Raw genomic sequence first — 27,294 nt, forward strand, 5'->3', positions numbered from 1 at the left:
AAGGGAAAATTTATATACCAAATCCCATATAAGGGGTCAGAGTGAGTCCAAGCCGAAGGCCAGGCGGAACAGCTCCATCTTGCAGGCCTTGTGGAAAGATGTCAAATTCTGCAGGGCCCTGGTCTCTTGTGACAGAGCGTTCCACCAAGTCGGGGCCAGTGCTGAAAAGGCCCTGGCCCTAGTTGAAACCAATCTAACCTCCTTGAGGCTCGGGACCTCCAAAGTGTTGCTATTTATGGACCTTAAGGTCCTCCTCGGGGCATACCAGGAGAGGCGGTTCCGTAGGTACGAGGGTCCTAGGCCACATAGGGCTTTAAAGGTCAAAACCAGCACCATGAGGATTATCTTAATTTCTGATTTAAATTCTAGTACTTCTATTTCCAATGGTTTCCTCGTCTTTCCCCTCCTCCTCCTCCCCCGATTCCGCCTCTTCTACTTCTTCCTCTGCCTCTCCTCTCTTCCTCTCCGTTCCTTCAGCCTCTCTCCCCCTTCTTCCCCTCCTCTCCTCTATGCCCATCTCTCCTCCTCCAAGTCTTTCTTCTTCTTTTCCAAGATCCTTTTCGTGTCTTCTCAGAAACTTTTCCACTTCTTGTATGTCTGTCAATTTGAACCTTTTGTTTTTGTAAAAGAACGAAATCCCTTCTGGGAATTCCCATTTGTATTGTATTGTGTTTCTCTTCAGGACACTTGTTAATTGTCTGTATCCTTCCCTTTTGCGCAGAATCCTGATTGGAATTTCTTTAAAAATGATAATTGGACAGCCTCCAATCATTAATTTTCTTTTGTAGCTTGTTCTTAATATTGTCTTCTTCATTTCTGTTGAGTTAAATATAACTAAACAGTCACCGGGGATTTTTTTTTATTTGGTTTGTTGGGATTTCACTCTTATTCTAAACACACTTTCTATCGTGTATGCTACGTGTTCTTCTTTTAACTCCAACCATTTTGCAAGTTCTTTAATCATTCTTTCTCTTATATTCTCGTTTGCTTCTTCTGCTACACCTCTGAATGTTAAATTAAGTTGTTTCTGACGCATTACAAGTGTATACATTTCTATCACTATTGTTTAAGTACTTTCTATTTGTAAAGACTGAAAATACAATAAATAGAATGATGATAATAAAAAGTGTATAAGAGAAAGGTAAGAAGGCCTACAATAGGGGTCAGCAGCCTTTTTTAGCCGTGGGCCGGTCCACCGTCCCTCAGACCAAGTGGGGGGTGGGGGGGACTGAACAAATTTTTTGGGGGTGGGGGGGACTGAACAAATTCCTATGCCCCACGAATAACCCAGAGATGCATTTTAAATAAAAGGACACATTCTACTCATGTAAAAACATGCTGATTCCCAGCCAGTCCATGGGCCGGATTGAGAAGGCGATTGGGCCGCATCCGGCCCACAGGCCTTAGGTTGCCTACCCCTGGGGTACAACAACTGTAGCCAACACCAAAAGGTGGGATCCAGAAAACCAAAACACTACTAGTATCTCTAGATCAGCATTTAGCAACCTCATTTCTCATTTGCTTTGTACGCTACAAAAGCACTGGTGCCAGTAAAAAAAAAAAATTTTTTTTAAATGTGATAGTAGTTTTGAATATGTTCCAGTTCACAGTGCTGGATAAGAGACTCTTAACTCCTGAGCACAGAGGAATGTGAGAGACTGAAAGCATAAAGAATTGTTACTAAACAATGAAAAGAACAATTCATGGATTATTTCTCTTCCACTTATTAGCTACTTGCTATACTTTCAACAGGCCAGTTCCTAACCTTTTAGCAGAAAAACAAATGTCTGTCCTTCATTTTGCCTTTTGACATTTGGTTGAAGCAGCCATGCTTAGGGAACTGGAGTCCAGCAAGCTTCCCCTTGGCTTGCAGGTCTAGATCAATCTTTGGCCAAGGAAATGTCATGGACTAGCTGGATGCAGAGGAGTGGTGGGAGGCACCAGCTAGCGAACCCCAAGGTAAGAAGGCTCAGAGCCAGGAAATTGGTAGTGGGACGATGATGAGTGGTCAGAAAGAGAAGAGGGAGCAGACTGGGAGAAGGAGGTGTCAGAAGCTGAAGAGGCAACAGGGTTTAGTGAGCAGGAAGATCTATGGAAGAGAGCAGTCCAGAAGCAGACACAGAAGCAGAGGCTGGAGAGGAGGGAGATGAGACATGCTGCTGAAGAAGCCAAGGAGTCTCCCCCTCCTGCTGTGACCAACTCCACTCCCCACTGTTCTCCCAGAACCCACAGAGGTATGAAGAGGGTGGAGCAAAGACAGACAACATGGAGCCTCTGAATGCTTGTGAATGACCATGCGGGGAGGAGACAGAGAGCTGTGGGAAGGCAGGGACCTTCATTCCTTGCAACTGCCTCATGGGGGCAAGATCTACTGGGAAGAGTTGCTGTGCTCACTGTTTTGTTTCTTTGAGTAAAGAGTTCACTGATGCCTTGTGAGTTATTGCTGACCAGCGCACATCACCTGCCCTGACAGGAAATGAGGAAAATACTATTGGACCCTTGCTGGTAGTTTTCGACAACACAAGTCCTTTCAACTTTCGCCTTGGGTGATTGGCCCTTTAGCTGCTGCTCATGTGTCAGGGAGAAGTTGGCAAAGCCCTTGCTCTCCAGAAAAGGGGCCAATTCTCAAATTTAGGCAGGGCAGGAAAGGGTGGGTATTGGCACCAGGAGCACAAACATCTTGTGTTTTGTAATGAACAAGGGCTGTAAGGAAGGGCAGACAAGCCAAATTACAACAGAAGGATGTCCTGTCACACAATGTGTTACTTACACCCAGGAAAAAGGGACGAAAACAAATTAACTTTGAATTATCTCCTTGAATTTTGTTCAGCACAATGGCTTTAAAATGGGCCTCAAACGATCCATATGGCTGCTATTCTCTCTAACAATTACTCTCCCTTGTGTAGCAAAATGCAATCTAATTGGAAAATAAAAATGGTTTTTGTATACATCTAAACAAGCGTGAAGTATTAAGAGAACCACTCTCGGCCAACATGTTCAGAAATATCCTAAAATATGACTTCCTTAAATTTGCACAAATTCAGAATGTGGAGAGGGAGGGTGCTACATGTTGGAATGCTATCCACATAAAAGCTCTCTCTGGCACATAGAAAACGAGCTTTTGATGAAGAAGTGAGGCTATGCCAAACCATCCTTCTCCGACATACAGGTTTTCTTCATGGAGGAAGTGTTTTGTTTATTTCATTTTGGTTGTCAGTTTGTTGTTCTTGTTGCTGTTTTTACATGGAAAGCACTTGGACATGCAACCATTCCATCTGCAACTTGAATTAATACAGTCCAAGGAGGGCTATACAGTGTGAAATTTATGAATGTGTAGTTCAGTTCTCATGCTTTGCATGACTGCATTTGGTCTACAAGCATGATATGGGAAGCCACCACTGTAAAAATGTGATACAAGAATAAGGAGTTTTTGTTCCATCAGGCTTTTAATGAGATGAATGGCAGTGTTGGGGGGGGTAGTTAAAGGGTTGGGACTATTGTTAGAGAGGAAAATTTGTATAAGTAAATGAATTTACCCTTTATGGTTATGAATTCTGGAAACACACTTACTATGCTCTCTTCCTATCATCCATCCCCTCATTGATTTCTTTCTTTCTTATTTATTTTTATTAACATGAACACATAGAAAAGACAGCAAAAGTGATAAGTGTAGCGAAGAAAAATGCATATAGAAATAGAAAAAATAAAACAGAGGAACAATGGGGAGGAAAACCCGGAAGGCATTGATTTCACCACTATTCCAGTTCTTTTTTAAAAAAACAACACCCAGAATGAAAATAAAATTCCAGGTGTTATGAAAAGCCAATATATAAGGTATACATACGCTGGAATACCTAAGCAGATTCATATTTTAAAGCCTTGTACTTCGAGACTTCTACCAAAGTGTGGGGGCCACAAATAGGGTCAACAAAAATGGTTGTGCTTCTAGCACAAGAGAGAAGATTCTGCTTTTGCCTGAAGTATCTCGTGCAGATCTCCAGAAAATACAGGCTGCAACAGTAAAATGTGTTTGCTTCTGCATGAACAGGTATGTTCTCTTTAAGTCTCGCTCTTCCCCAGTCTCTAAGGACATATAATCAACATATTGTTAAATGTTATGATTTATTGCCTCTGCACAGGACTCAGTTGTGTCATGTACGTGGGTGTGTGACATACCACACTCTCCTCAGCTTACGCTAATTGTTCTGCATTATTTTGAGTCCAGTGTTGTTGATATTTCCTTCTCTGTTCTGAAGGTGCAAATGCCTCCCATATTCACTGCTGCCATAATGAGGGAAGTGCCAAGGGCAGGTGGTGACACAGTCCGTTTCCCTTCCACATACACAAACCTTTTGTCATACACAACCTGCCTGGGGAAACTGGCCCAATGCTGGGAACAGCCAATGTCTGAATCATAAAGCAATATATTGCCCTAAAGGGACAATGAATGCATACTAACCAGCATTATAGGGGAGCTAACAAAGCAGCTCTGCACCTTCAGCAGGCAGAGGCCCTGCCAATACCCCCCTTTTATCCTACGAAGAAATGCCAACTCCAATGAATCACTGCTCAAAGGGCAATCACGCTCAAGCAAAAAGAGACGCATAACAATGCTCTATGTGCGGCAATCTAGGCCCTTTACATTCACAGTGATATTTACCAAAGGACACATTCTGTGGCCACAATGCTGAGCATCACCGAGTCCCTACGCAGCAGGGACTGCTTTTTTTTTAATAGCTAGTGTCACTATTTATCTTGTCCCTACCTTATGTTAACTGTCAGTGACAGCAGACCCCTGCCCCATTGATCCGTCTTCAATAGGTGTTTGTTCCTGCCCCTTTCCAAGATCCCCATGCCTGGAGAAAATACGGGTTGCAGCAATGGAGGAAATTCCATGGGAGAAAGGCAAGAGAACAATATGGGAAACGGTGAAACTGGGAAGTGATATAGCACTCTGGAAAGAACGATTAACGTAAATGTGGTTTTCTGGAGAAATTTTTTAATTTTGTCTGAGTGTATTGAATTATAAGCAACAGATTGAAAAATATACCTAAGCCACCTCCTGCCTTTAGATTAGAGTAAGTCTAAATCAGGCTTCCTCAAACTTAGCCCTCCAGATGTTTTGAGACTACAATTCCCACCATCCCTGACCACTGGTCCTGCTAGCTAGGGATCATGGGAGTTGTAGGCCAAAAACATCTGGAGGGCTGAGTTTGAGGAAGCCTGGTCTAAATAATAGAGCGAACAGCCTGTCACAGGCCTTCAAAGAACAGATCAGTACCTCACATCCAAAGGTATATCTGCATCTAGTCTATAATGCCCAGGTAAGAAATTGACAAGGGCCTGCAAATGTGTGTGGCAGCTCACCAATGGTAAGTGCATGTTTTAATCTCGTAACAACCTATGCCCTTTTCCAGAGCCTAGAGGTGTGGCAGGGTGGATGGGCTGTTCCGGCCTGTTGCATGGGCTTTGGAGAGGCTTAGGAAGTAGATAAATACCTAAAAGACTTCCTACCATCTTCAAGGACAATATGAGGTCAGGGAGAGCCCCTTCAGGCTCCTGAGAAAAACAAAGAGTCTCTCACTGACCTTGCCCTAGGCATGCCTGTGAGGTCCTTACAACTTAAAGCTTGGGGGGAAAGTGAGAACTCACCTATGAAGTTGCTCCCAACACCATGAAAGAGAAGCCCCCACCACCGCCAAGCTCAGAAGAGGAGAGGAGAGGACAGGTGGGGGTCTCATCCACACAGTGACACAGAACTTCAGAGAAACTCAGCATGACATCAGATACAACACCTTGCCCCTTCCTCTACTGCAGTGGTGGTGGACCTCCAGCTCAAAGGCCTAATTAGGTGCACCAGGCCTCTGTGCAAACCACCCTCACCTGTTGGATGTGTGACATCATATGGTCTAAGTACCTGGGATTAGGAACCACTGCCTTTCCTCCACTGCCCTTCTCCTACTATGCAGAGTAAATCACAGTGATGCGGCAGAGATATCTCCATCTTCCTAACAAAAACTGTTAGGAAACTTATTTTCTAATTAGCACACAAAACACAGAAAGCAAGAAGCCAGGCGCAAGTGAGATTACCATCTGCTCGTCCTCCCGGCTCTCGCTGGAGTCCTCAGCCTTCCTCTGAGGAGAGGATGCATGGGCCCCCGCCGCATGCCTGCCAGGGTCTGTCACCTCGCCCAGTCGCTCACCATCTGCAAAAGAAAAAGCAGATGCACCGTAGGGCATGAGAGGACAGCAGAGAAGCCATGGCCTCTACCAACCCATACCCCACAGCCATCAAAAGGCAGCAGCTCTATACTTCAGGTTCAGAAGTTAGAAGAGCTCGTGTGTCTCATGTCTCAAGAAAGTAACCAGGTCATGATCTAGCAGCCCAGATTTATGTCCTCTGTTTCTGAAATGGCAGCCTAAGCTGATGCAGTACTAAACAGGTTTTGGAGTTGTTGGGATTCTTTTGTTTTAAACCTGACAATTCTTGAAAATGCCTCCAGTACTTGGGTCACTAATCACCTTTGGCTATCTCAAAACCTCTCCGGGTGGTTAATTTATATTGCAGTAAAGTACCACCATCTCTCATTTGTTGTTTTGAGTTTTGGTATCTCCTTCCTCAAAGCAGAACCTTTGTTATGGGGATTTCACATTTTCTTCAGTACTCCAACTATACCAGTTTCTCACTGGGAAACTGTTTTTATTAATTATTATTTCTCCTCAGGTAGAGAAGGCTATTCCAAGGTCTGCATACAATGCTCTTGAACAAATGTCATGGCTCCTTATTTTGCCTACTGCCTATAAATTTCATTAGTGACATGTGGCAACCCTCACCCTCAAAGCTTATGCAATATTGTGACCTTTAACATACACTGTCTCTCATACGGTTGCTTGTTTTCCCCCAAATTTCTGAAAGGTCCAATGTTCCCCACAATATACTGTTTTTTAGAAAGCAGGTTATAAACATGCTTATTTTTCTTACTCAACAATGTACCACTACTGCATTAATCTGCTTAAATTTTATTTTGAGGGGTTTAAAAAAAATTATCTGAAGGTTGTGCATTTCCAGCTCAGGAAGGCACATCTCTCCTGATTACAAATGGGGTAGGGAAAGATTGAGAGAGATTCATGGTGAGCCCAGATGCCCTGCAGCAAAGCTTCCCAGTCCCCAACGGGGGGGGGGGGCAGCTGGAATATTTCCCAGTACTAAGACTGGGAAAGCCCCAATTACTGCTTTGGAAGGCCACTAGCAGCAGAAAATAGGGAGAAAGTTTTCCTATCATAAGAAATAAAGTACTATTCACTCAGATAGCAGGCATCACACCCTTGTTGAAACATTTCCATTAGTATATCGGCCCAATTAACATTCCTGGCTTCATTCTCTCATAAGCTTCCTTGCATTCCTAGGTACAGGGATATGAAGCCCTGAATCCTAGCAGCTAAACGAGCCCATCTGGAGGGATTACAGACACTGCAATTATTAATGAGAAATCATGATACCATCATCAACTTCATGTAAACATCTGCTGCTTAGTGCACTGAGTAGTGGTATCCCAATCTTCCATACCAGACTATGCCGGTGCAACAACATATGTGCCTAAGCTCCTATGTGCTACACAAGCAGCCCCTTCCGGGCGGAAGCCAGCTCCCAGCTCCCCGCTCCCCATGGGTATTTGTGAAATGCCAGAACAGATCAGTAAAAACACCTGTACAAATTAGGAGATCTCATTCAACGTGCCAGGCTTTCTTTACAAAAAGACTGGCGCCAGAGTAATGGGGCATGAAAGAGGAACAGCGCTTATAGGGGTTTACTGACCAATTAAAACTACCAAAACACTTGCTAGCTGATATCATTTGTTTGCCCAATCATAATGCGGACAGTGGGTAATCGCTCCTACCTTTCACTACACTTCTAGCATAACAAGAGGCTGAAGAGCACAAAGGAACAGAAGCTTCATTCTGCAGCGACCCCCCACCTCACCCCACTGAGTCCCTCGTGCACTAACTATACTACCCCTCTGGTGTAGTACTCCTCACTCTCACCCTCATCCTGGCAAGTTTAGTCAGGATTCCCTGGTGCCCATTTGAATAAAAGATGCTGCTGCCTACCTCTGTGACCCTTTTTGCAAGGACCCATTTTGAATCGGAGACCCAGCACTACAAGGTGTCTGGGATTCAAGGTGCATGGAGAAGAGGGGAATATCTCGTTTGGAGGTTGGGTGCAAGTCCACAGGAAGGGGTTGCCCTGGCACCAGATCTCAGAAGCAGATAGCCTGCAGTTAGGCGAACTTGCCCTGGCTCTGGGGGAAAGGCACTGTTTTTGCAAAAGGCTCCTTCATTACATTATGCTAAGCAGCTTGCTTGGCTCATCAGTGTCATGTTTAATTATATCTAAAGCAACTGTTACATAAGAGCAAGGATAAACTCCAGCCAGAGCACAGACGGTTACAAACTCCTTTCCAACACATGGCCATGTGCTCAGTGACAGAGAGAGCGAACACCGTGCAACACTGGCAGAGCCTCACATCCTCTAGCAGCCCTTTACCTTTCCACTGGCTGATGCTCCACAATATAGTCTCTTGTACATGACCTGTCTCTTAGGGGTAACATGGCTTTCTTAGGCCTTCATGGCATAGCTTGAGATGCAATTAAAAAAGGGCTGTTAATATTAGGCGGAGTCGTGAGATCAAAACTTCAGAAGAGTGAGGGAACGTTTAGAGTTTTGTTGTCTTTGTTTACACAATGATAAATTGATGTCAATTATGCTAGACAATTGTATTCCGGGGGGAGGGCATTGTACTCAAATAAAGCTTGATGTGGGATGCATATGTCACCTACTCACCCCAGGGAGGTTGAGTACTTCTTTAATACAGTATCTTACAGGTTCTCTGAAAGTGGTTGGGGGGGGGGTTGTGTTTTTGGCAAGGGCTTATGCACAGGCATAGACATATAAATCACAGGAACGCCAAACATATATTTCTTCTACCAAGATACAGATCTTTTTCATAGGGACAGTTCAAGACTGGGTGCAGATACCCTCTACAATGTCTATGTGTGGTCTTTTCTTCCTCAAATCAATATCGACTCTTCTTCAGTTGCACCAGACTATAGAACATTTGACCAAATAGTAAGTAAAAGAGATAGAGAGTGAGAAAGGCAGCAAATGGTCAATTCAGAAAATAAATCAAAACAATGTCAACTTCTGTACTAGAGCTCAGCATTTAAGACTTAAATGCTAGGATAAAAGGCAGCATAATATCATCTCATTATCAAATTGATGGGCAGCCTTTTTCTGGATGGGTGATCTGAGATAAACACAAAAAAGCCTGTATATCTCAAAATGACACTTTGGTGGGTGATTTTTTTGGGGGGGGGGGCATCTCAGCTAATCAAGCATGGGACTGAAAGCTTAGTGACACTTGTTAATTTCGGCCCAGCAAAATGGGAATTTAGATTTGAAAGAGGCTGGTTCCAAGTCTGAATTATTCCTACCAAAGGCAGCTGAGGCAGGAAGGGGCATTACCACCTATTAGGAGAGGGTGTTTCTTAATTGTTTACACTAATGAAGCACTGGAGCAATGTGCTTTTCTGGAATGGGATTCAGTCACAATGTTCTCAGGGCACATGGCCATAAAGAGTTTATTAAACGCAAAACTCCCAATTACTTCAGGATGCTATTGCGATGCCTATCGCTCCCACATTTTTATAGAAGAAGGGAAATTATTTGCATTGAGTTATGATGCAACAGATTACAACTGGGAGTGTCATTAGCCTGGAATCCCATTTAGGGATGTTCATCCTGAAGAAGACAAGATTTCAGGGAGATGTGACAGCTGCCTACAAGTATCTGAAGAGCTGTCATGTAGAAGATGGGCTTTTTCTGTAGCTCCAGAGGGCAGTACAACTAGCGGGTGGAAACCACAACGAAGCTCATTTCAGAGGAAGATCTGGAGAAACCACAGAGCCTAGGGCTTGCCGATCAGAAGGCCGGCGGTTCGAATCCCCGCAATGGGGTGAGCTCCCATTGCTCAGTCTCAGCTCCTGCCAACCTAGCAGTTCGAAAGCTCATCAAAGTGCAAGTAGATAAATAGGTACCGCTCCGGTGGGAAGGTAAATGGCATTTCCGTGCGCTGCTCTGGTTCGCCAGAAGCGGCTTAGTCATGCTGGCCACATGACCTGGAAGCTGTACGATGGCTCCCTTGGGCAGTAAAGCGAGATAAGCGCCGCAACCACAGAGTCGTCCACGACTGGACCTAATTGTCAGGGGTCCCTTTACCTTTACCTTTAAGAGCTGTTCATAGACATGGTGGCCTCAACTTCATGGGAGATATTTCAGTGGAGACCGGGGTGTTGTATTTGCAAGATTGCAACACTGAGCAGGGTATATGTGTGTAGATGACCACTAAAGGTATTTTCCAATGCATATGATTTGAAGTTTTAAATGAATACAAGAGCACAGATATTGTATCCATGGGCCCTGAAACATAACAGGCAGCGTACTTGGCAACTTGGTTAGGTTATTATTTTTCTCCTCGTGCCACAGACACCAGCACTGTCCTAAAAATGGAACACGCAGGATGAAACGGTTAAATCTGCAATGATTAAACGGGCACAAGATATTGGTTATAACATTATGTTTGCTGACTGGGAACAGTTGTGGACCACCGGTATGAAATTTACGGCATGTAATGCCTTAAGAGAGAATATTATGAAAATGATATATAGGTGGTACATGACACCAGTCAAGCTTGCAAAAATATATCATTTGCCTGATAATAAATGTTGGAAATGTAAAGAAAATGAAGGTACATTCTTTCGCCTTTGGTGGACGTGCCCAAAGATTAAGGCTTTCTGGGAGATGATCTATAATGAAATGAAAAAGGTATTTAAATATACCTTCCTGAAGAAACCAGAGGCCTTTCTCCTGGGCATAGTCGGCCAATTGGTGCCAAAGAAGGACAGAACTTTCTTTATGTACGCAACAACAGCAGCAAGAATACTGATTGCAAAGTATTGGAAGACACAAGATTTACCCACCCTGGAAGAGTGGCAGATGAAGGTGATGGACTATATGGAACTGGCGGAAATGACTGGCAGAATCCGAGACCAGGGAGAAGAGTTGGTGGAAGAAGATTGGAAGAAATTTAAAGATTATCTACAGAAACACTGTAAAATTTATGAATGTTAAAATGATGATTGGATTGAATAGGGGGTACTAGCAACAAAGTTAATAAGAATATGCAAAAATGGATTGATAACGGATGAAAATATAGAGTTATAATATGTTAAGATATAGAGTTAAGATAAATGAAAGAAGGTAAGGATTTGCTGATTTGATTATGTAAATGGGAATACAAAAAGGGGAGGTGTGAGGAGGTCAAGGAAACAAGCTAATGAGTTTAAAGATACAAAAAAATGGATTTGTTTTTATTTTTTTCTTATCTATTCGCTTTTTGCATTTTGTATTTTTATTTTTATTTTTTATGTATTTTTGTATGTTTTTCTTATCTCTTTCTTTCTATATGTTCTCTTTTTATTCTGTAAACTTTTGTTTTTTGTAAAATCTCAATAAATATTTTATATATATATAAAAAAGACACCAGCACTGTCCTCAATCCCATAAAAAGCTTCAGGTTTCAAGAAGAGCCACAGAAGGGAATTTCCAAGCATGCAAAGTGAACGTCATTAAATTATAGGAACTGAGGAAAGACAGGGAAAACAACTACCGCCCAAAAAACATCATCCCTTGGCTCATTCCAAGACAGTTCAAGCTTGAACTTCAGAAACCAGGTTTGCTCCTATAAACTGAGGAGACAAAGAGGGATGCAGAAAATGATCTGACCTCCAAGGCTGCAATTATCAGCACTGTATTAGGAAATACCAATGAGCTCAGTGGGAATTGCTTCTGAGTAAACGTGCTTAGGATCATACTGCAAAGACGCTTTCCCCAAAGGTTTTCCTGAAGTCTGTGTGTTCAATTCAGAGTACGTACGCAGTAACTGCAGGCTCCATGAGAATGAGATCAGATCCTCAGCAGAATCTCCCAATCTGTCCAAAGAACCCAGACATGGACCAGCATGGCACTCTCTGCCCAAATGAGCAGCTCCGTGGAGAGTGACTGCTATGCCAAACAGCTTGCAGCTTTACACCTTTTCCCTGCGTTCTATTTTTGTCTTACTGCTGAGTCACACAGTGTGGAAAAGTGTGGGAAACGGCTGCCTGGACACAGACTCCAGCTCCAGATATGGAAGAACCCAGCAGATTGTCCTGCAAAGCTCAAACCCATATTTTCCCTGTGGTGGATTTTTCCTAGGTGAATATTGGAGGGAGAATTCAGAATCCATTTCAGTGTGCTCTGTAGAATGCTCTTGACACATCCACTGCACATCTGAACAGGAGGCAATTTGGATGATGGATATAAGTACACAACCCTTGCTCACCCCCTAACCTTTGCCGAAGGCAAGGTCAACTCTGTGTCCATGTAGCCAGGAAACTTTTTTTTAGAAATTGCTTTTTTTATAGAAATTGCACTGTGACCACACACGTGCTAGCTGTTATGGAGTTTCCTGAAAGGGTAGGATGAAACACACCAGCAGATTAGACTCAGATGGACGCAGCCAGAAGGTTTCTTAGGACACCTGGACTTGGCTGGGCTGCAGGCATCACAGACAGATCCTAATTGTATATTGGCAGGAGACTGCTCTCCTGTGTAATACGAATCTCTTCACCAGAGAGCTCCCATCGCTCAAACTCACATTTACCACACTTGAAGGGCGGGAAGGACTCAATAAATTGCTTCTGGGAGGAAGACACTGAAAACAGAGCCCTCACTCACACTAAGTGGATTGAAAAGGCCTATCCACTCCATGTATTGATCTCTGCCTACGATTTGGCACAGACAAGACACTTCTGGCCTTGAAGGGACTGAACACAGCTGGGGGCCTACAGCCTGGTACTGCTGATTCAGGAAAGTCTTGGGTGGCAGGTACACCCCAGATACACCCCCAAGCATCCAAGTCACTCTCTTTCAGTCATAAAAGAGATAAAACTGGTTCTGAAATCTGTATCAGGTTTTAACAAGGATGTACACAAGGCATTCATATTTTTCAGACCTAAGAAAGAGGGTCCAAGTTCTATTGGACTGCAGCTCCATTGTGGATTCTTAATTGTGTGATTTCACATCAGTTACCCACAGAACATGGCTACTGAAAACCCTCAGAGCAACAATGCATCAAAAAAGAGATTAAACCTAACCAATAAACATATAAATTACACATATAAATGTAAAAACAATACACAAGCTGGAAGAATCGAGACAAACAGCAATGATAGCTCATACAACCAATCGGGCTTCACACAAAGAGACCTGCCAGGAAGGGAAACAGTTCATACAAACCTTTAAGAGTGAAAATAGAGTTAGCTTAGTGTGCTTCTTTAGGGAAGAGGTTTTGCAATGAAGATGCCACTACTGAAAAGGCCCTGCTCCTAGTTGTCAGTAATGAAACCTCTGACAAAGATGGAACACAGAAAAAGGCCTCTTGAGATGACCTCAGTGTACCAGGATCTGTGTAGGAGAAGGTGTTGTATAATGTAAGGTGTTGTTGTTTAGTCGTTTAGTCGTGTCCGACTCTTCGTGACCCCATGGACCAGAGCACGCCAGGCACTCCTATCTTCCACTGCCTCCCGCAGTTTGTTCAAACTCATGTTCGTAGCTTCGAGAACACTGTTCAACCATCTCGTCCTCTGTCGTCCCCTTCTCCTTGTGCCCTCAATCTTTCCCAACATCAGGGTCTTTTCCAGGGAGTCTTCTCTTCTCATCTCATGTAAGGTAGGCAAAGGCAATTTAGGGCAAAATATTAAATTCAGTATTTTGAATTTTGCCCAGAAACCAAGCAAAGGCCAAAGATATCTTAGCACAAGTATTACATGCTCCTAAAAACCCACTGCTGCATTTTGGCTAATTAAAGTTTCCAAACAGTCTTCAAAGGCTACCCCAGTAGTCTAAAATCCAGGTACCAGAGTATGCCTCATTATTGCCAAATCACCATTTAAAGGAGTGGCTATAACTGGTGAACCAACCAGTTAGAAAATAGTACTCTGGCCACAGCTGCTACCTGACAGTGCCTGAGGTTCTAGGGGTACTCCTGGTCCAGAAATACCAAACTGTAGTATCCCTTGTTTGGAAACAGTGTGCTTCTGCATAAAGGTAAAGGTAAAGGTACCCCTGCCCGTACGGGCCAGTCTTGACGGACTCTAGGGTTGTGCGCCCATCTCACTCAAGAGGCCGGGGGCCAGCGCTGTCCGGAGACACTTCCGGGTCACGTGGCCAGCGTGACATCGCTGCTCTGGCAAGCCAGAGCCGCACACGGAAACGCCATTTACCTTCCCGCTAGTAAGCGGTCCCTATTTATCTACTTGCACCCGGGGGTGCTTTCAAACTGCTAGGTTGGCAGGCGCTGGGATCGAGTAACGGGAGCGCACCCCGCTGCGGGGATTCGAACCGCCAACCTTTCGATCGGCAAGCCCTAGGCGCTGAGGCTTTTACCCAAAGCGCCACCCGCGTCCCGTGCTTCTGCATACCAGCTGCTAAAACCCACAGAAGAGCTGAGTGCTGTTGTGCTCAGGTCCTACTTGTAGTCTTCCCATAGGCCTCTGCTTGGCCACTGTCAGAAAAAAGATGCTGGACTAGATGGACCACTGGCCTGATCCAGTCCCACCATCAGCACCTGTGATTTGGCAGGATTCCCGCCTTCAGTTTATCCACTCTCATCCAGTCCATTACTGATCCCAGTCACCTACTTAAGGCATTTTCTGTCTTCCCAGTTTTTGCTGAAAAGGAGAGATGGGCACACTGATGACGCCTCACCCCAAAATGTCTGAACAACTTATCCCAGCAGTGTATGTAAATATTAAAGAGAACAGGATGCAAGACAGAACCTTATAGGTTAAACCCCATGACACACAGCAGCAGTTCCCAAACACTACTTTCTCAGGTCAACCTGACACACAGGAATGGAGCCACTAGAATTTGGTAATTAAAGTGGCCAAAAGGAGAAGAGGACTGGGGTTCTGCACCATTAACACTTGTGCAGAAATGGGAATTTCAGTGGGTGGAGATGTAGAAACTCTGTCCTTTTCCATCTCTGGCCATTGGTGAATCCAGCTCCTAATCTATTCAAGTGGTGCAGAAGTAAGGCATGGTTGATGGTATCAAAAGATGCTGAAGTGCCCAGAGAATTAAGAGAGTCACACTCCCTCAATCTCCTCCCACGCTTCAACCACCAGGACAATCAAGGCAGTTTTAATTCTAAAAGCAGGCCAGAATTCAGACTAATATGGATCAAGATAATCTGTGGAACCCAGAAGATCCAGGAGCTATGTCATCACCTCTAAGCTGCCTTCCCCATTTTTAAAGCTTATCAGTAACACTCTTGCAGTTTAGCAACATACTTTTGTTTAAATACAGAAAAAGTATTTTATTAAAATAAAAGTTATTTTATTTTAGCCTTTGCCCTCATGTTATGAACTAAGGACTACTAGATTGTGCCTGTTGGATCTTTGGACCACAATAAAGAATTGAATAAATAGATTGTGCAGCGACCCATTATGCACGTCTCTGAATCTCCTTGTTAGAAATCACAGATGTTATTATCTGACCCAGAGATATTTGCAGCTTCTTTTTAACTTCCAATGAAGCTAGCTCATCCCTCATGAGTTCAGGCTAACATCAGTTAATGAATGAAAATTGATGTAAAAAAGAAAAGAAGATGCAAAATCATTAGTGGTTGTTAACAAGCCTAATTCCAGGTATCTACTTGCTGTTCTAACAGTGGGGTCCTGAGGCTACTCTAATTAGAATTTACCATAATAGTAATTCCTGATCCAAGTATTTCTCCCAAAGCCTACACTGATCCTTCTACTCTGCTAAAGCAAGGGAGGTTTATATATAAAAAGAGTACTTGAAGTATTAAAAATTATCTTCTCCCCCTAAACAATACTGCCAGGGCTTTTAAGATGTATTAGCTGCTTCTTTATGAAAGTTACACTAAAAATCCATTCAAATGAGCAGTAAGGCTATGAGAGAAGCTTTGGCAGAAGGGCAAGGAATTCAGCTCCCATTCATCAAACGCCCTCCCTATCTTCAGCTGATCAGAAGAGAAAAGATGGAACAATGAAGCTATGTTTCACTCTGTGAAAAGAGGAGCAGACATCAAGAGCATGACTGGCCATTTGGACACCTTGCGGAGAGATAGCATAGCTTAAAATTTACAATTGCCAATGTAAAATATACAGAAAAAATAAGTGCAGTAAGCGTGCTAAACAAGACTTCTGCTGGGAAGTGAAAATTAACCATCCGAGAGTGACGGTACTTGGAAGAAAACGCTACCGGTACTTGGTAAAAACAGGAAGGAGGACCTCCCCACCCCCATTTGTCTGCTTTTGCAAGTACATAAGGCTCGCTCACTTCTTCTTCTTCTTACAGCCCACTATGTTTGGTTATCATTTATTCATTTTTTATGATGCTAAAATATCCATCTACCCAACTGAAAAGTGTTTCATATTCCTAAGTGCCAGCACTACGTGTTCTGCCATCAGTCCTGTGGAGGGCTGGAAGTGAGCATAAAATTTCTTCAGGTGCCCAAGTGTCTGATATTTCTCATGCCCCAACATGCATACTTTTCAAACAAAGAACCTCTCCCCTCTATTGCATTTGTCTGGTACTTCTCTAGCTCGGGGGGGGGGGCGGCGGCAATTTCCTTCCATTTGTTTTCCTATTATTTGGCAAACAGCTGCAAAAACATCTCTTCCAGAATTGGGGGCAGGGAGGCTATACGGGACAGATGGATTTATGTTAACAGCGATTCCTCCTGCCAGAGGGAGAAAGTAGAAGACAGTATATGTTGGCCTAGTGTTATATTTTGTAAGTGTCAGGCAGGTCTATTTCCCATAGGAAGCAATAAAGTTTCCCAGGAGACATTCAGGAAGCCCATCTTCTGCCAAGATTCATCCCAAGAGATTCGTTCCTGTCTCTCCTTCTGATTTTCTTTCCTCTCTCTGCACAGGGAACTTCCTGCCTAACTACCTTTTAGGCATCTGTCCACAGTCCATCTATCAACACTACACATCTCTGATTAAGGATGCTTTAGCCATTTCCCTCAAAAGACTGTAGCTTCATCCAAATGAAGAGAGTCACGGGAATAAAAGTTCATTTTGATCCCAATCACAGCAACAACAACCAAGTTCTTCCAAATGGGTGGAGAGAGAGGATTATCTGATGCATCTCTCATCAATCTATTAACTATGTCAGTCTAAACTACATTAGGCACCCTTATGTTTCAATGATAATAATTGCTCAATTCAACAATACTCTGTGATAAAAAGCATACTTTTAGATTGCTATTACTGCAGTACATAACCAAGAGTTCTGAGAAGAAGAACCTATGCAGGTTAGCTCCATTCCAGTATCATACTCAGTTCTCAGACAATGAGAGGAGAATCCTAAGGAGAGTTATCAAGAATTAAAAACGATAGGATTGTTGTATTTGGGGGCCTGTGGAGTAGCCCTGGCTAGAATTAATCACTTTACTCCAATCTGAGTTCTCCAGCAAGGGAAAATGTCCCTCTACCAAATGTAAACAAACTGCAAAAGACTCTTAATTGAAAGTGGAGACACTGTATGTACATTTTTGTGACACAAGAAAATCTTTAATAAAAACTAATCTAGTTTATTGTGTTTTTAAAATCATTCCAACAATTCACACCCACTTGGGAACGATTGTCATACAGTACAAACTTAAAAAGAAATCAAGCTTTACTTCCATCCACTTAAAATCTTTCCAAAAAGACCTTTGAGAATCAGGTGGCCTGAGGAAAATGCAGATTCCTTGAAACAGAAGCACAGGCCGTGATTGAAAGACATCTGAAGTTCCTGGAACCATCTTGCTATGGCAACATGTTGTGAGAATTTTCTTGCAGTGGGCCCATGGATGAAGTACTTCTCAAAGGCGGTACCCCATTTCTGGAATGATTCCCCCCCCAAATCTGACACTGACACTGTTCTACTTTCAGTGGTAACTGAAGATGCACTTTTTTGCCCAGGTTTCTGGTACAGCTTCAGTTTAGAGTTAGTGTGCTAATGATCACTCAAACTGTCTATCGCTTGCTGTTTATTTGTTTTTTGTTAAGTGTTAGCTACTGTTTATATAGCCTGTATTTAACACTTGTTTTTGTATGCAAGGTACTATTTATACTTGCTAATGTTTTGTTGTTGTTGTTGTTGTTGTTGTTGTTGTTGTTGTTGTTGTTGTTGTGTGTAACCAACCCTGGGACTAGTTGGTGAAAGGCATGATTATTAATCAGTTAATTAGTAACAACAACACCTCCATCCTCATCTGGAATGGGTCCCCATTTAAGTTTGTGGCTGGTTAAACTAGGAGCAACCGCTTAAGGTTGGGTAACCGCAAGGGCAGAGAGACACCTAGAACGTGCTTCAGTGCCTGGGACTTGGTGAGAATCTTCTCCCCTTTGCACAAATTTAAAAGGGGGCAAATGCTCCTCATTACTGAAGCCCCAGCCCCACTTTGTTCTCTGTACATGCCTGCCTCCATGGCATTGATGTCATTAGTATTCTAGAAGCAACCCACTGCCTCCCCCTTTTCCCCAACCCCCAGCCCCATCTCCTAGGAGACAGGAGCAGAAATATCATCCACCCAAGACCTGCATAACAGGAACAGGAAATTAAGTCTTAAAGTTCCCTTTATCCCGTTCCTAACCATTACCGAGCCTTGACAATCCGATTTCTTCTCTCGCTTTTTGGCAACTGTCTATATCGCTCAATTCCCCACTAACTTATCTCATCCCTCTCCTTTAAAAATATGCTATGAATCTGCTAGAGGTGGGGTGGGTACAGAAAGTTGCAGGGCTTTAAAAGGTGACTGATGCCCTATGGATATGATTCGTTCTTGGATTTCACTGCAAATGGTTGCCTTGTAATAGGAAGTAAAACAAAAAGATATCGAGATATATCTATCTATAGCTATATCTGTGTCTCTATCTATAATCTATATCATCTATATCTATCCACTGGTGGCTTCCACAATTAAAATGAAGCAAGGAAAAGGCAGTAAACCATCTCTAAAACTCATTGGCAGTGGTGCAAGTGGTTTGGGGCAGAAATCCAGGACGCCATTCAGCAAAGTAAGCAGAAAGGTCTCCAAACACAGCAAATCTGGAGGATTCACTTGCCTATACTGGGACTAACAACCCTTCTGCCTTCTCTTCTATTTCTCTCCCCGCCCTCTTATTCTCCACTCCCTTAACAGTGATTATTTATAACCACAAGGCAAAAGTAGTTTTAAGAACTTATTTCCTTCTCACACCCACTTGGAAAGCAATTACCCACATGGGATAAAGCTTTGGCAGTGAGGGGAACAGAAAGAGTGGCCAGGGTGCTCACTAATACAAGCCCAGTGCAAATATCCATATGTTTCTGTAATGCTTACTTAGCTTGTATGAGGAAGGCCAGCAGTGCTTAAGTTTCTAAAAAGAGGGATGTGGGTCTCCAGTTTGCTGAAAAGTCAAATTACTGACAAATAAATCTTCTTAATTTTAGAATGGAGGGGTTGTTCTGGTTGGGGGGGCATTCTGAGTAACCTCGAAGACCAATTATAAATCTATCTTTCACACACAGCCATGCTTTGACCTTTAGATTATATATAATCATACATATACATATGCTGTGGACCTGATCCCACCCTCTGCCACCTGACAAGAGAGACAGGGCCACCCAAGGCCAAAGGCTTTGCTTCCACCACCATAATGTTTCCAAGTGCAGCACTTCTCTTTGCCCCCCTCAGAAGTGAATGGCAGTTACAGTTCCAGTGCATGGAAGTCAGCCAGTTTCACAAGAGAAAGAAGGGTACTTCAGCATCTGGGTTGGGGTGAGGCAATGTCCAGTGTCAGTCAATGAGAAACCTCAAATACTACGGGAGAAAACAAATAGGCAGTGCTCAAGGATTCCATGTGCCAGCATGCACATTATAGGAGATCATAGGGTCTGGAGGACAAAACAACTAGTCTTTGCCCTAATCTACAGAACTCAGTGGAAACCAAGCCCAAATCAATCTGCATAGGCTCCACTCGGTTTCTTGGTCATGCTAGATGTGACAAACATGTACAGCCTAAGAACTGACTTTCAAATATCCAAGGAGGAGCCTTTAAAAAAAAAAATTATTCTTGCCTTGAGTACTTTATCACAGCTCTGTATTTCTTATGTGTCAAGGCAATCAGGCGCTTCAGAATTTCTCTAGAATTAAGCAAGCAAGCAAACATAAATACTATTTTAGTTGGTGCCATAATAATCTCCATCCCCTCCCTAGACAAGAGATGGTGGCGTGTGTTGTTAGGAGAAAGGCTGACCAGATTAATGCTGAAGCACTTATTTTCTTCTCACACCCACCACTGGGAAGCAAGAAGATGGGTTGCCTACTATTAGGTCCTTGCTTTGCCCCGAGGCCTGAGGCACTGTGGTTATTCTGCATTAGTGTTATTAATTAATAATGCAACTCAGCCCCTGTGAAGCAGGTCTGGGAAGTATAACACGGCATCCAATGCATCTCTGGGGACCTCAGAGGCTGAAGCAACTATCTAGCTTCACCAATGCCTGCTATCCTCAGTTCGCCCCATCACTCTTGAGCAGGGACACTTAGAGATGGACTTCCATGTATGAACAGCAGAGGCATTTTTCTTTGATCATAGTTAACACCCTGTCTTAGCCAAGGTACATTCTTGGACCACAGCCAGAACCAGAAGCTCACAAGGAATTGAGCAATAGGGCAAGGATATAATGGGAGTATTCTGCATTCTGTCAGATCTGATGTAGTGTATAAACATGACATTCCTCACCCACGTCCGTTCTACCAAGAGGTAGCTGATATATTTAGCTCTAAGTACAGTAGTTGTAAGTTTAGCTCCACTTTATTTGCCAAAGATTAAGTGGAAAAATCCAGAGTTTAACCCTACGATAATGGGTTTCAGACTTCTCAAAAGTCATCTTAAGAATCTCCTTGCACATGTCAAGGAATCCCAGCACACTGGAAAATATTCCATAGTATATTCCAGGATATGCACATTCTTCCAGGCTGCCAGTCTTGGACCTACCTGCTGCCCTGCATGAATTCACTCTTTGGCTTAGAAAGTGCCCAATGCTTCAGCCACCAATATTTCTACCCTCCAAGATTTCATCTGTGGTCACTTCATGTCACTATGGAACCCAAACCTAGAAATGTATCACACGGTAAACATGAGCAACATTTTGTCAGAAAGAGCCTTTAATATCACATACTAAAAACAAAACAAACACACAAAGCAAAGCTGTAGTCTCTAGCAGCACAGCAGCTGCTGCAATTCACCCAAGTGAAGTGTAAATCTCCGGGGATAGACAGTGATTTGGTCTAAAGGCAAGGGAAGCACAAAGCTGTATCTAGATGTGCATGTTCTGATTTATGCTGTTTTTAAAAGCACAAGTTCAAGATACTTCAGCCTCCCACTCAAAGGCAGACACAAGACAACCAGCAATCCCTAGCACTGCCAGGGGAGCTCTTAAATCCACATATCTTTTAAGAGGATTAAAAAAAATTGCACCAGTGCCACCAATAGTTTTTACATTAACATGACAGACAAGAGGAACTTCCTTTCCCCCAGCCTGGAAGTATGTGATAAGCAATCCATCCCAGACTGCTGTGCCCCCACCCCTTAAACATCATAGGCTGGACTTCAGGGCTTGCCAGTCAAAACAGACTAATCCAGTTCATTACCCATTTGATCTTCACTACTGTAGGCAAAAAAGTACCACTTTCTCACAGTGTTGCAAGCCAGCCAGGTTCAATGAATAGGTGTTGGACCTGGGAGATGTGGGTTAAAATCTCAATTCATCCATGAACTCACTTAGACATTAGACATGTCATTTTCTCAGCTTCACATTTCTCACATCTGTTAAAAGAGGTAGCCACCTACCTCAGTGATAAAAATTAATGAAATAAGGACTGCAAAGCACACATAAATCAGTTACAGTATTTACATGAATGCAGAAGTGTCAAGACTTCTTTCTAGGGGTACATATAGTGTGGAAAAGCAAGATTAATCCAAATTCTCGGACAAAGCCTCTATTACCTAGTTCTGATAATAACATTTTGAAATATTTGTTTTCCCTTTTTATTTTTATTGATTTTTATGTAGACAAATACAAATGAAAACAAAATACAACTGAACCAAACAACAAGTAATATTTTAGACATTTCACTGGGAACTCTGAACAAAAGAGTGCATCAAGCCCAAGAGCGTCAATTGTCTTACTAATTGGGATCACATGGCGCAATGGTACCTGGTATTCACCTTGCAAATGGTGTGGGGTCAGATTTGTCCCTTTTAATAATATTGCAGGATATGAAGTTTTAGTAAATAATGTTTTATTCTTTTTGATGTTTGCTTTAAATTGTTGTATTTGTATGGGTGGGTTTTTTTGTTTTGTTTTTACAATTGTAAGTTGCTTCAAGACATTTTATGTAGTAAGCAACAAAATATTTTCCGTTCTTGCAACAATACAAAAAAAAAATTCATCAAGGAAAAGAGGATTGACAAGGAGCAGGCTGCAGAGTGAAACAAATCGTAACAATTTAAATAAAATTGTATGCAACGTTTTTGCATAATTTATTATTATTGTCAGGGACACGGGGAAAGAGGAACGGCTCAAAAGACTGATGACAAGAATGCTGCAGGGACAAGAAAGGGACTCACTGAAGCCCCACATGCAGGCTAGCAAAGTCCTGCCCGGTTCTTCCCACTTCCCTCATTCAGAGATTTATTTTTCCAGCCAATGCCCACAACACCACTCCCAACTTTTCCTTCACAAACTGTGAAAGTGTCTTTCCTTTGCAACAAGAACCCTCTTCTTTTTCTTTAAATGAACCTATGAATACCTCCCTCACTGAGGTTGTGGCTCCCTTTTTGTGGCTTTAAAAAAAGTCCTGCTTGCTTGTTTTAAAAGCAGGAAAACAATAATGAAAACAATAAATATGCATTCCCTGCTGGCTTTACATCTTATTGTTCTGGCAACTGGACAGGTGGACAAAATGCTGGCTGGCAGCCCTGCAGACTTAACAACTGGGTCGTGGGGACACCCACCCACCCGTTATTTCCCCTATATTAAACTCATGTACAGGGTGAGTCTTTGAAAAGAGGCCCCATGGAACATGTGTACTCTGTATCCACGGGGCCTCTTTTAAAGGACTCACCCTGTATATCCACAAGCAGCTTCTCTTCTCTTCCTCCACCGCCTGACCCCATTCACATTACAATGCCACGCGTCCAAAACAGGACAAAACCAGAAGAGATATGTATGTTCAGAGAGTTGTTTGGGTATCATCATGTGCACAGCTTTTTACAACATAAAACCAGAAAAGTTCTCTATTAAGCTCATGCAGTTTAGATGACCTCCTCCCTTTTGTTACCCAGCAAAAAACAAAACAAAACCAGGTGATGTATGACAGGGAAAGAATAAGGGGGAGAGAATAATCTGGGTTGTTTTTTTTAAAAAATAAATAAATCCTGATGACACCTGCATTTCAAAAGATTGTGAATTTTGTTCTCTGTGGCAGTTATGCGGACAAGACTGAGATGCGAATGTTGGTACTTACTGTGGTAAGTTCCCTCTCCATAGGGAAAAATATGATCCTGTGTGGGTTTGTCACTGCCCATCTCACCACTGACAGGAAGTACCTTTCTTTTTGAGAGAGAGAGTATACCTGGGGCAGGGACAACCCCTTTATCTCCAGTTTAATTTGTGCTTAAGCAAGTAACTGTATAGTCAGGAATAAACAACTAATAGACTAGAAAAAAAGGAAACCAAATAGTTAGGAGCAGAAAATTCAGCGGTCCCAGTGGGGCATGCCTCTCTGTTCCCTCTGTTCCCATTCCAAGCTTGCCCTAATGGCCCCTGTAGATAGTACAGGTGAAGGAGGAAAGGGAACCCCCCCCCATATGTGCTAAATAGCAAGAGGGTCGGGGAGATAGGAGACCCCTGAACATTGGGAGACGGCATGTCTGACCCCCTGGGCAACCATCCATGCTCTGTATCTCAGCAGTTCTCAAATCAAGTGGGAGCCACTGTGGGCCCTACCTCTTTGGTATTAAACACCTGTTGAACCACTCGTCTCCCAAGGAGACCTCCGCTGAGGCGTAAGTTTCTAGCTTGTAATGACTCATGGAGGTGGAAGGTGAAGGTCAAATGGTCGCCCTGTATATGTCACCCAGAGGAGCTCAGATCCAGACAATGGATGCTATGCAGGAGGAGGTCTATGGAGCCTGGAGAAAACCCTGCAGGAGGAGGAGGAGGATCAAGGAGTAAACATCCCTTCCAAGATGGCGTTCCCACCTCTTCTCTTTTGCCGTGCCTAGAGAAGCCAGCAGGACATCCTACCAGTGGCTGGCAGGAAGTTAGAACTGGAGATAAAGGGGTTGACCCTGCCCCAGGTATACTCTTAAAAAAAAGTTTGTTCCTGCCAGTGGTGAGATGGGCAGTGACAACCCACACAGGATCATATTTCCCTCCTTACAGGAGAAGCTTTATCTTTTGCTTGATAATTCACAGTCACCATGTTAAGTTTTCATTTTAGAACCACCTCCCCTGCCCGCCCCCCCAAATCTCACACACAACCAATAAGGTACACATGAGGTTGGTTCCCAACTCCCAGGAGAAACTACCCCCACTCCACGCCTTTTTCTTGGAATTGCAAGTACCAGATCTCAGTTTTTCAGCATGTGTAGTATTCTCTCCACAACTATTCAGTTCAGCACAAAAGGCAGAGAGTGCCCCTCCTCCATCAGCCACACTGCCTGGTTTATAAGGAAAATGAAACTAGTTCCCACTGGGGCCACCTGACATTTTGCTCCTGCGGATCAGAGGCAGTGATTGTCTTGCATGCCGGGCTCGCTTGGATTTATGCACACACGACAGCACTGCCACCACTGTGTCAGTGATTGACTGCTTTGTTGGCTCTTTTTCCCAGGTTACGCTTTGCCAATCAGTAATGAAGCAGACAGAGCATGCCTGATGAAGAAGCAAATTTGTCTTCGACCCACCATTCCTGCAGGATTTTGCAGCTCAGTCACTGCTCAAAATGTCAAGTATAAGCTAAGTGCCTCGAAGGCAGCTGACTGGCCCTATCTTGTGCCACCTTCCTCAGGGGGGTAGGAAGTTACTGCAGCACAAAGCAAAGCAAAACCAGTTCAGCTGCTTGCATTATTGTACTTTACGGGGTCCAAAATCTCCTGGGAGTTATAATCTGGATGATTTGCTGGCTGTGAATTTGCATGCATGCAGCTTTGCCCATAATTTGTTTCCCACAACAGATTCTCGAGTGTCTGCCCTTTAAAAAGCAAGCATCTAGTCCTCATTTCCTGCCAACCTAGCAGTTCGAAAGCACATCAAAGTGCAAGTAGATAAATAGGTACCGCTCTGGCGGGAAGGTAAAAGGTGTTTCCGTGCACTGCTCTGGTTCGCCAGAAGTGGCTTTGTCATGCTAGCCACATGACCAAGAAGCTGTCTGCAGACAAACAGCGGCTCCCTCAGCCAGTAAAGTGAGATGAGCACCGCAACCCCAGAGTCATCCGCGACTGGACTTAATGGTCCTTAGTCCTCATTATTGTGGAGTTTACATTTGGAAATGCACCAGCTATGCCCCAACAATGCTTCAGTAGTCAAGGGGCAGAGCTTTTAGCTATATTTATTTTCCTTGTGGCATACCTACGGTCCCTTCTAGTAGCTGCATGATGGATATTAATCCACTGGGTGACGTCTCACCCAGCATGGAGATGCAGTGACTGGAAGTACTTTGCCTGCTGACCTGCTATAAATTAGGGACAGGAGCCAAATCCCCCAACACCACCCCAAGTGAAGTCACTGTACAATGAAGGAATCTTGCATGAACAGCTTCTCTGACAGATGAGTGTCCAGCCTCTGTCTTAATACCTCCAGCATAGGAAAGTTCATAACCTCCCGAGGTATGCTGAAATCTGCTTCTTTGAAATTTCCACCTACTTCTGCCCTCTGGAGTAATAAAGAACAAGACTAGAGAGCATTAGGGGCCTTCAACTATTTGTACTGAAGTCAGGCCCCATTCCCACTCCAGGTACTGAACTACCCAGCCACTCTATACAGTGGTATCTCTGGCTGCAAATGGGATCCGTTCCAGAGGTCCGGCCGCATCCCAAAGTTTTCGCAACCGGAGGACCGCTTCTGTGCATGCGCAAGTGGCAAAACACTTCCGGGGCTGCTGCTTTCGCAACCCAAAGTTTACGTTACCTGAGGGTAGCCCGAGGTTCCACTGTATTATAAATAACATATGTTGAGTAGCCCTGTAGCACCAACTAAATTCTGCAGCCACCACTACCTCCATGCCATCTTTTACCACAGTTATTATTCCTGTCCTCTGCTGGCTTCCTAACTCCAACCTTTATAGAATCGAAGAATTGTAGGGGTGGAAGGGAGCTTCATGGGTCAATCCCCTGCAGTGTAGGAATCTCAACTAAAGTATCCATGACAGATGGCCATCCAACCTCTGCTTAAAAACCTCCAAGGAAGGAGTATCCACAACCACCTGAAGGAGTTCATTCCACTGTAGAACAACTCTTACCATCAGAAAGTTCTTCCTGATGTTTTGCCAGAATCTCCTTTCTTGTAAACTGATCAATTGGTTCAAGTCCTACCATCCAGAGCAGGAGAAAACAAGCTTGCTGCATATTCCATGTGACAACCCTTTAGATATCTGAAGATGGCTATCATATCTTTTCTCAGTCTCCTCTTTTCCAGGCTAAACATACCCAGCTCCCTCAACTGTTCCTCATAAGGCTCAGTTTCCAGACCCTTGATAATCTTGAACATCCTCTGTGCATGTTTCAGCTTGTCAAACCCCTTCTTAAATTGTGGCACCTAGAACTGGACACAATACTCCCAGTATGGTCTGACCAAGGCAGAACAGAGAAGTACTATTACTTCCCTTGATCTGGACACTGTACGTCTGTGGATGCAGCCTAGTATAGCATTAGGGTTTTTTGCAGTTGCATCACACTGTTGACTCATGTTAAGCATACAAAGGCCCCTGGATCATTTACAGATGTAATGCTGGCAAGCCATGTGTCCCCCACCTTATATTTGTGCAGCTGGTCATTCCTGCCTAAGTGTAGAACATTACATTTGTCGCTACCTGTTACCATTTATCTATCTATCTATCTATCTAT

General features: G+C 43.5%; 1 protein-coding gene across 5 annotated transcripts in view; it reads right to left on the bottom strand.

Annotated features, from left to right (window-relative positions):
- The window catches only part of B4GALNT4 (beta-1,4-N-acetyl-galactosaminyltransferase 4), a 165,249-nt gene that overhangs the window by 68,276 nt on the left and 69,679 nt on the right, over positions 1-27,294 (bottom strand). For all 5 annotated transcript variants that reach the window (XM_053396005.1, XM_053395996.1, XM_053396033.1 and 2 more), the window contains exon 2: positions 6,091-6,206. In XM_053396005.1, the coding sequence (XP_053251980.1) occupies positions 6,091-6,206 (116 nt within the window). The remainder of the gene's footprint in view (positions 1-6,090; positions 6,207-27,294) is intronic.

This window comes from Podarcis raffonei, chromosome 1, assembly GCF_027172205.1.
Source record: "Podarcis raffonei isolate rPodRaf1 chromosome 1, rPodRaf1.pri, whole genome shotgun sequence".
NCBI classification, from domain to species: domain Eukaryota; kingdom Metazoa; phylum Chordata; class Lepidosauria; order Squamata; family Lacertidae; genus Podarcis; species Podarcis raffonei.